At 43.3% G+C, this 10,689-nt stretch overlaps 1 protein-coding gene across 1 annotated transcript; it reads left to right on the plus strand.

Annotated features, from left to right (window-relative positions):
• The first annotated feature begins 374 nt into the window (after positions 1 to 374).
• Positions 375 to 9,786, plus strand: LOC124613066 (carboxypeptidase A1-like). The gene is made up of 2 exons (XM_047141650.1): positions 375 to 470; positions 9,572 to 9,786. The coding sequence occupies exons 1-2, from the start codon at positions 394 to 396 to the stop codon at positions 9,783 to 9,785; spliced, it is 291 nt and encodes a 96-aa protein (XP_046997606.1). The 5' UTR covers positions 375 to 393; the 3' UTR covers position 9,786.
• Positions 9,787 to 10,689: the final 903 nt, after the last annotated feature.

Here is a 10,689-nt window from a genome sequence, read left to right on the forward strand (position 1 = left end):
TTAGACGAAGAATAAGACATGGACCAAGTAATGTGGGTACCAAATTTTAGTTTGTAGTACGAATTATCCGAACTTCGGTTTATGAGGTAGATTTTTCGATGTAATTCGGCAGGGATTGGACAGCTAGTACCGCTTTATCCGATTTCGAAATAACGAGGGTCTACTGTACTTCGCTTATAGCGTCACGTGCCCGCCACGCTAACATGTAGCATTCGTTCTCACGCTGGGTAACGCTCTTAATGGCTCATCAGTGCATAAAAATGATGATGAACGATCGATCTGCGGTCGAGTGCTTCTAAATATGGCATTAAGTGAAGTGGATAATTAGAGGCTAGCAACGAGATAAGGCCGGGTATAGATGGGGGGCGAGCAGAGGAGTCACCAGACGGCAGGATGCGCGCCTCTGCACTGTGTCTGCTGCCGCTACTGGCATTACTGGTGCCTGCGCTGGCCGCCGTCTCCTACAGGGGGTGAGTCTCGCTAATGTTACGCCACCTGACGTCGCAGTCCATCTAAAGCTCACATCCTTGCTATGATCCTTGGCGAAGTTGCTTATGGGAGTTCCTGAATCGATTCAAATCGAAATACGTTGACCGTCTTTGAATGCTTCCCGGGAGCTAGCAAATTTAGCTACCAGATGACACACAGTGCATATTACGTCTAACGTGTCAGTACATCTATTAGCCAATTACGCACAACACTTCAGTGACTATCAAGTCCGTCAGTTATTTCTGGTTTAGTGGTTATAGACACTCTAAATTCAGTGTCGTCTGTTAGTTAACGGCGGCAACAATCTATAACCAGGCAATACCTGTCGAAATCATGTGACCTCTGTTAATTGAGATACTGCTATGAGCCATCGCATCGAGTTTCCTGTAATACTCGAGTAGAAGAGACTGTGCATGCTCTTCAAAGATAAGAGTGCTGTGTGAAAGAGTTTAAGAGATTTTACAAACAAGAAACCACATATTCCTCCAGAAACTTCTTTCTAAATCTTTCTGTGTAAAATGCTTAATATAACTGGTATACTTGTTGTCACTTTTTTTCTAACATTCTAACACTGCACCCTTCCACTTCTCCTTCTTGTCATGTTATGAAAAAGAGTAAATCAGTGGTTCCAAAGAACTTTGCAACGATGAGATTCTTGCTTTGATTATAAGAGGGTGATCGTTATCACAATATGAAACACAGGTTTCTTCCCGCAATTCACCAAACACAATCCCACAAAAATTTATGCTACAATACAAAACATATTATACAATACTAAACGTATTATACAATTATGCAAATACATAATAAAGCTATGGTGTTTCTTATTATGACTGTCACATAAAGTGCTCAAAATGCTGAACTCAGTCATCGATACCTGCTAAATGGGATTACGGACAGTCATACTCACAGATCAGAACAGTGTATCACCGTATTTAATATCATCCAGAGTCGTCGATATGTCCTTGTAGATCTTATAATTATTTCCACAGATAAAAGTTCAATGGTGTTAAGAAGTGTAGGTCATTTGTGTTTCCCGAACTACGCTCCAAATGATGTCAAAATTTTCTGTTGAGGAAGTTTGTAATTATCTGTGCAGAATGATTGAGCCATTAACGATGCTCCACAAGGATTTCCTTACTCACCGTGGGATAACTTCCAATAACTGGCGCAGCATGTCCGCTAGGACGTGAAGGTATCTGTCGTTGTTTAGAGTCCCATCAATGAAACGAGGAACCAAAGATGAGATTCTTGGAAAATTACATCACACGTTGACGCACTAAGTTCGTTGTTTATCCATTTCTCACAGCCACCGAGGATCCACAATTGACCTGTAGTGTATAATGTCAGGATTAATATGATTGTAGTTTGTAAATAATGCTTCATACGTAACAAAAATCCTACATAGAAACGTTGCAACGTTGAATCGGAGAACTTCAACCAATTCTGAAGGTCATTACCCTGAAGTAGTGCATGTAGCGAAATGTGGAGAAAATGATATGCATTAGAATGTAGCATTCGCACACACTTATTTGGCTGATCTCGCTTGCACATTAAGTTGCCACGTAACGAGATGTGGGCTGTGTGTAACCGCTGCTGAAATGTAAGGAGTATTTCTTTCACCTGCTGCTGTACTTATTCGTAGGCGTATTATATCATTCGAACTTCGATCAAATATTTTGACAACGTTTTTAAAGACAGATGGTGAGTGTTTGGCATGACCAGGATACCTCTCAGCTGCAGCCGCATTGGTACTCCAACAGTTTGGTGACGTTCACCACATGGAACTGTCGTATACGTTGCGTGAGTCTGAACAGCAGCACGAGCAAATTACCTGGCCAGACTAGCGGGCTTCAAGTTCACTGTGTCTCAAACAATTCTGGAGAACTATCAAGTTGCAGCGATTATCGTACTTGTGCTAGAGTGGAGTAACATTAATTTAATTGAGTACAGGTAGAATGCAACACGTGTTATACTATTGTAATCAATGCTGGCAAATCATCTTAGATACGTGAAAGGTGATCTAGCCTTTGGGCCGTTTGTTGTAATTCCAAGAAAAGTCTTACAAAACTGCTTTCTATCAATAGTAATGATCTTTGTGAGACGTTATACCTTACCAAGATCAAATGTTGCTATCGGCCAAGTCGTTGTGAGAATAAATCCTAAAAACTAACAACTGTTTCAGAACAGCTATACATGGTGTGTTCGATAACGCTAGTAATTGCCGTCTACGTCCTGATAACAGGTTCCTAGGAAATGATGACTCTGGTCCCTGTCGTTTGATTGCAGACCACTTGCTATCGATGCAACATTTTTATATGAAAATACCAAATGAATCAGTTGCAGCCTTGTCGTTGCGGCAGTTCACTTCTTTCGTTGCTTAGTAGTTTCAGTATTCCATGCTCTGTACTATGATCTTCATTCTTTAGAATAATTATTACTCAAAACATGCTTACATATTACGGAACTGAATAGAGTACCCACTGACGACAGCTCAAAGGCGCTGAAAAACGTTTAGGTGTATACAGAAAATAGCTGTTTGTATGAGAGATGGACCTGAAATCCAGTAACTTGAGAAGCTACGTCAGCAACATGAAGGCCATATTGAAAATCGCGTTCATGGGTCAAGCTCGTAATTTGCAGATAAAGGGGTCAAGTCACATACCCTCCAAACAGAGAACCACACGAGAAAAACAATGGTGTCTTTTTTAAAATAGCTTTATTCATTCTCGAGTTACAATTTTATAGAACAAGGAAAACGCTGCTGATAACATACAGCGACCCAAGGATGTGTTACATGTGTTGTTCAGCGTGTTGTAAGGTTGTTGTTGCCCGCCTCGCCCAGTCCATATCTAGCACAAGCACCAAAATGCGAACATCAGCAATCTGCCCCCTGAGATGTGCAAGCTTTGTGATCATTACATACACACTTGACTTCACAGGTCCCCACAGATAGTAAACTATCGGTTTCAAGTCTGGGGAATACGGAGGCCACTCCACCAGCGGTCTATGGCCTATCCATCTCCAGATACGTCCCGACAGCTATCCCCAATGAGGCGCTGCACTCCATCTGTGGGTATCAGTAGATTACAAGGGTTGCCCAGAAAGTAATATAACATATTTTTTCTCTCAGCCAACAATAAAGGTATGAATGCAAAACTTTAGGTGCCGGTATGCGTTATTGGAAGTTTCCGGAGCATATGTGAACACGTTGACCAAACTCAAGAAGCGCTTACAGCGACTTCAGCGTCGTAACAAGCCAGATGATAACGCTCGGCGTCACACAACTTTGAGGACTTCGGAAGACATCATTAAACAAGGTTGGACAGTCTCCCGCCATCCACCCTATGTAGCCCTCACCGAACTCCCTTAGAGTTCCACAAGTTTGGGCAATTAAAGGATGGAATTCGTGGAAGACATTTTGAGTATGACGAGGGGATAATGCGTGCAGTGAAGAAATGGCTTCATGACGAGGAGGAGTGGTATCGACAGGGCACACATGGCCTTGTGTTTCGTTGGAGGAGGGCTACCGAACATGTTCTTAGTTGTTTGAGAAAAATCGACGTAATTTACCAGTTCTTGTATGAGAAACCATTTTTGTGTGATGCTTGGTAATTTACATGTGTTGAAAAATCTTATAGACCAAAATATAGTTTGAGCATAATTATTATTATTATTGTTATTATTGTTAATCATATGGTAATTACGTATCAGTTTAGAAATAGAACTGCGATACACAGTTTCGCCATTGATAGGTTTTTATCCCTATGTAAGTGCATTTTAAACATAGTAATTTTCTTTTGTATGAGAACTGGTAGAGGTGAGTGTTCGCTTTATCTTTAAGGTGACAATTGTGTGCTATGAAATTCTCTAGAAATGTGGACTGTGGAAGTTCACTAATTATTGATCTCATGTGTTACACATATTTTATTCGAAAAATTTAATACGCTATATCACTCGCGTATTGGGTTTTCAGTCATTACTTGTTAACTAGGATCTCTCTGCTTCGCCGAATTCCTCTGAGACTCCACTTTGCGTTAGTTACTGTTTCTGTGGTGTGTTACCTGATTTGCAGGTTTCTTGCACTCACTGCTTTCTTACGACGTTTTCCACTCCACAGAATACTTTACTGTTAAATGCTTGTGTGTGCCACTGTTACAGGTTTCCTCTTTCATGTGCTATTGCTTTATGGCATTGGAATATTTCTGTGTAACGTTTCAGTTTCCTTGGTTATGTGTTAGACAGTCATGTTTACATTTCATGTTTCAGTTTGTCTACTGTGTCTGACTTACTTTTACTTTTTGCTGTGGTGCTTGCCTTGTTAAGAGAGGCGTGCTTTTAGAATCCCACCCTACAAACCCTTAGACAAGACAGCCATAAAACCGTAACATAAGAACTTTCCTTCCTCAATATTTGCCTAAACCCACTACTTTTTCAAGACAAGAACAATCACAACATTTTCTACAGACTTTGTCCCTTACAACTGCTTGTAGTGAGAGCAAATATCAGGGTATCTGACGCATTGGGCTCCACATAACGCTCATGGCTGTGTTGCAGTGTGGCGTTGCCTGAAATGACATTGAATCCAATTCATTTAAAATTATATGAGAATACCTTTAACGCATGATAACTGATAGAATACATTAAGGACGGTTTTCCTAAATGAAGTATAACGAACTGTGAAGGTAGAAGAGAGTTGGCGATAAAATCGAACTAAGGAGACTGAACGGCAGGTAACAAGTTTTATGATTGACAGAATAACATCACAACCGCCCACTGGCACAAAAAGGACGAAAACTGGGCTCCCAGAATCTGAAATATTAAAAGTGGCTGTACCCTATTACGTCACTCACAGTTGACATGTTGGATCATCTGTCGGATCGTTTGTCAGCGGACGCGCAGCATCGACGGATTGAACGGCGAGAGTATCATCTTTACGAGACGCCTCTAGACCTCAGTAGAGTGGCGTCCACTGAACGCTGCTGCTCTTGTTACTACTGTTACTACCACCACCACTACTACTTTTCTCTCGGGGGCGACACCTCACTAAGCCCCCTGAGTATCATTTGCAAAGTAAGCATTCAGAGTTCTAGATGGAATAATTAATGTAGATTTAACTTTCATCCTTTAAAGGCACTCTGAGATGTACTGGGTCCATGTTCAATCTCCTTGTTCTATTGAAAATACAAAGTAATGGCGTATTCGTCAATTTAACTACATATTGTGCTGCATTGGTCACTTTCCCTTCGTGTAATCTGTTCCCAACCATACAAATTTAGTTGTTATTGGTTTATGCTCAGCTATTTGGCGTCCAGAAGTCATTAAAATGGCCGATAGGACAAGAGGGTCAAACCATAATTAGTGTTCAACGTGAGGTCAGTAAAGCACACCAAAGTAATCGATGCCCAAAGAAGTAAACACTACCCTGCTGCAGGATGTGTTAAGTTTTCCGGTGTCGCTGCATCTGTACAGTATGATTCCAAACATATGTGTTTATGTACTGTGGAGTTGTTTGATTTAATGTGTCACTAATTTATGGTTTCTGTTGAGAGGCTGAGAAAGACATTCATATGGACGGAAAATGGTAGTCAGTAGGGCCATAGTAATATCACGGAAAAATTGTAGTTTGGTGGTGGTAGAGCCGTTGTGTAAAGGGGCATCGAGACTCATCGAAGTCCGGCGACTGTCTGCTTAGGTGGTGGCTGAAGGAAAACGGTTAATGAATGGAGTTGCATGTATGAGGTCCACAACCCAAAGTGTGACTCTGTCAGAATGCAGTTGTCACAGATCTCCTTCCTTTTATAGTTACAAAATCCATTCCAATCCTCGAGCGGTTCTAGGCGCTTCAGTCCAAAACCACGCTGCGGCTACGGTCGCCGGTTCGAATCCTGCCTCAAGAATGGATGTGTGTGATGTCCTTAAGTCAGTTAGGTTTAAGTAGTTCTAAGTCTAGCGGACTGATGACCTCAGACGTTAAGTCCCATAGTGCTTGGAGCCATTTAAACCACACCAATCTCTTCTGGCGGAAACAGACAACACATAAACTGGACGGTAGCTGGCTGGTGGTTTGTAGTCTAGTCTGAAGAGTCGCACCTTTACTTTTCGTAAGACGCAAGCCACATACCTGTAGTATGTATGTGTAAATGGTGTAGTTCAGACTGGAGGTGGTCCTGTTAGCTTTTGGGGTGTTTTTCGTGTCATGATTTTTGGCCTACGCATCCAGCATTCTCGGTGACCAAATGTTGCACCTTCTTCTACATCTTAGTGAAGAGTATTCTGTGGACTCTCCCGTCTTCCAAGACTACAACATGAGTGTTCGCAGAGTTTCACGGATTCGTTCCTAGTTCGAGTGAGACTCAGGCAACCTATCACACCTCTAAGTGCCCGCTAAACCGTCTGATCTTAATATGGGACCATTTGGACCAGCTGGTGGAATGTAGCAATTAATATCATAGGAATTTAGTAGCTCTGCTGGTTCTAGTAGTGAATTTGCGGCTTTATTTAGATGTGGCACACCTGAAAATAGCTTGTGAAGGCTCTTTCTCAATGAATTAATGCCATTTTCAGGGCTAGAGACGGTATCATGTCGTAGTAGCATGTTGTCTCCTCGGGGCTACTAGTACACTACTGGCAATTAAAATTGCTACATTACGAAGATGACGTGCTAGAGACGCGAAATTTAACCGACAGGAAGAAGATACTGTGATATGCAAATGATTAGCTTTTCAGAACATTCACACAAGGTTGGCGCCGGTGGCGACACCTACAACGTGCTGACATGAAGAAAGTTTCGAACCGATTTCACATACACAAACAGCAGTTGACTGGCGTTGCCTGGTGAAACGTTGTTGTGGTGTCTCGTATAAGGAGGAGAAATGCGTACCATTACGTTTCGGACTTTGATAAAGGTCGGATTGTAGCCTATCGCGATTGCGTTTTATCCTATCGCGACGTTGCTGCTCGCGTTGGTTGAGATCCAATGACTGTTAGCAGAATATGGAATAGGTAGGTTCAGAATTATAATACGGAACGCCGTGCTGGATCCCAAAGGACTAGTATCACTAACAGTCGAGATGACAGGCATCTTATCCGCATGGCTGTAACTGATCGCCGGCGGGGGTGGCCGAGCGATTCTAGGCGCTACAGGCTGGAACTGCGCGACCGCTACGGTCGCAGGTTCGAATCCTGCCTCGGGCATGGATGTGTGTGATGTCCTTAGGTTAGTTATATTTAAGTAGTTCTAAGTTCTAGGAGACTGATGACCTCAGAGCCATTTGAACCATTTTTTTTGTAACTGATCGTGCAGCCACGTCTCGACCCCTGAGTCAACAGATGGGGACGTTAGCAAGACAACAACCATCTGCACGAACAGTTCGACGACGTTTGCAGCAGCATGGACTATCAGCTCGGAGACAATGGCTGCTGTTACCCTCGACGCTGCATCACAGACAGGAGCGCCTGCGATGGTGTACTCAGCGTCGAACCTGGGTGCACGAATGGCAAAACGTCATTTTTTCGGATGAATCCAGGTTCTGTTTACAGCATCATGATCGCCATACTGGGATATCACCCGACATGATGATATGGGGTGCCATTGGTTACACGTCTCGGTCACCTCTTGTTCGCATTGACGGCACTTTGAACAGTGGACGTTACGTTTCAGATGTGTTACGACCCGCGATCCCTGCGAAACCCTACATTTCAGCAGGATAGTGCACGACCGCATGTTGCAGGTCCTGTACGGGTCTTTCTGGATACAGAAAATGTTCGACTGCTGCCCTGGCCAGCACATTCTCCAGATCTCTCACCAACGTCTGGTCAATGGTGGCCGAGCAACTGGCTCGTCACAATACGCCAGTCACTACTCTTGATGAACTGTGGTCTCGTGTTGAAGCTGCATGGGCAGCTGTACCTGTACATGACACCCAAGCTCTGTTTGACTCAATGCCCAGGCGTATCAAGGCCGTTATTACGGCCAGAGGTGGTGGTTCTGGGAACTTATTTCTGAGGATCTATGCACCCAAGGCCGTTATTACGGCCAGAGGTGGTTGTTCTGGGAACTTATTTCTGAGGATCTATGCACCCAAATTGCGTGAAAATGTAATCACATGTCAGTTCTAGTATAATACAGGGTGATTCAAAAAGAATACCACAACTTTAGGAATTTAAAACTCTGCAACGACAAAAGGCAGAGCTAAGCACTATCTGTCGGCGAATTAAGGGAGCTATAAAGTTTCATTTAGTTGCACATTTGTTCGCTTGAGGCGCTGTTGACTAGGTGTCAGCGCCAGTTGATGCTAAGGTGGCGACCGCTCAACAGAAAGCTTTTTGTGTTATTGAGTACGGCAGAAGTGAATCGACGACAGTTGTTCAGCGTGCATTTCGAACGAGGTATGGTGTTAAACCTCCTGATAGGTGGTGTCTTAAACGTTGGTATAAACAGTTTACAGAGGATGGGTGTTTGTGCAAAGGGAAAAGTTCTGGACGGCCGAGAACGAGTGATGAAAATGTAGCACGCATCACTGGCCTCCAAGAAGCCCTGATTTTACCCCCTGCGATTTTTTATTATGGGGGTATGTTAAGGATATGGTGTTTCGGCCACCTCTCCCAGCCACCATTGATGATTTGAAACGAGAAATAACAGCAGCTATCCAAACTGTTACGCCTGATATGCTACAGAGAGTGTGGAACGAGTTGGAGTATCGGGTTGATATTGCTCGAGTGTCTGGAGGGGGCCATATTGAACATCTCTGAACTTGTTTTTGAGTGAAAAAAAAACCTTTTTAAATACTCTTTGTAATGATGTATAACAGAAGGTTATATTATGTTTCTTTCATTAAATACACATTTTTAAAGTTGTGGTATTCTTTTTGAATCACCCTGTATATTTGTCCAATGAATACCCGTTTATCATCTGCATTTCTTCTTGGTGTAGCAATTTTAATGGGCAGTAGTGTATTTTGTGTGCTGTGTTTGTTTTGTGTTCTGTAGTTGCTCCAAAGCTGTGTTCAGGAACATGTCCATAATTTTTCATTGTGCTTAGCGTTTGCACGTTGTTCTAAAGGCTGTGTTGTTCGTACAGACACGAAGTGTATCGTCTGGTGCCCACGGAGGAGCAGCTGCCTGTGCTGGCAGAGTGGCGGCAGCGGGCGGACATCGACTTCTGGTCGCAGGTGCACCTCGCCGGCCACCCTGTGGACGTGAGGGTCCCCCCACACTTGCAGCGAGAATTCCGGGAGCATCTCTACCGCCACAGAGTGGAGCACCAGCTGCTGATCAACGACCTCGAACAGTGAGTTTTCGTTTCTCTCACACACGCTCTCATTCGACAGCATGACACTGTTGACAACCACACCTCCTGTCAAAAAAGTGAAGCACCAGAGGGAAAGGAGGAAATGAAAATTCGCTACTCGAGGGGACATGTAATGTTGTTTCAGGGGATTCAAAATGGAGTCAAAATTTCAAAGAACTTGGCAGGAAGGGCCCACTTATCAATATGACGTTGCGCCCCTTTCCGTCATGATGCGTGCAGTCGTCCGGTTGGGATGGGTGTTATAAAGCCGTGGCTTCCAAGGCACTTGTTCGACCTATTCCTGAGAATTGCTCATCTATATGCGAACCTTACCAGGTAAAAGTGATAGAAGAAACAGAATATCTAAAGAACAGAGGCGCGTTTCGTCACGTGATAGTTTAATGGGTGCGAGAGCGTTACAGAAATGTTCAACAAACTGCAGTGGCAGACTCTAGAAGAGAGGCGTTGGGCATCACGGAGAGGATTACTTCTGAAATTTCAAGACAGTGCTTTTTGGCAAGAGTCGGACAACATATTATTTCGTTCCACATACATCTCGCGAAATGACCGCAATGAAAAATTAAAGATAATACAGAGGCTTACCGGCAATCATTCTTCCCACTCGCCATTCGCAAGTGGATCAGGGAAGGCGGATCCGTTTGTGCTACCAGAAGTACCCTTCACCACACACCGTCAGGAGGCTTCCGGAGTATTGATGTAGATATAGATCCTCTCCTGAGCGGAGCTGGCTTAAGACTGAAATGATACAAACAATGATTTCCACAATTTATGGATTTATACGGTGTCTGTACACTACATTATAATGTTCCTCAGACATACATGTATGTCTGGAGGACATAGTAATGTAACATACAGGCACTGTATGAATATAGGCTTTGTGTAAATAA

Source organism: Schistocerca americana, chromosome 4 (assembly GCF_021461395.2).
Source record: "Schistocerca americana isolate TAMUIC-IGC-003095 chromosome 4, iqSchAmer2.1, whole genome shotgun sequence".
Classification (NCBI taxonomy): Eukaryota; Metazoa; Arthropoda; class Insecta; order Orthoptera; family Acrididae; genus Schistocerca; species Schistocerca americana.

What these genes read in the sequence shown, in the direction of transcription:
- LOC124613066 (XM_047141650.1), top strand. Translation starts at nt 394, where the DNA reads ATGCGCGCCTCTGCACTGTGTCTGCTGCCGCTACTGGCATTACTGGTG. An exon ending in GCCGCCGTCTCCTACAGGGG is followed by an intron (nt 471 to 9,571) that starts GTGAGTCTCGCT and finishes TTGTTCGTACAG; the next exon opens with ACACGAAGTGTATCGTCTGG.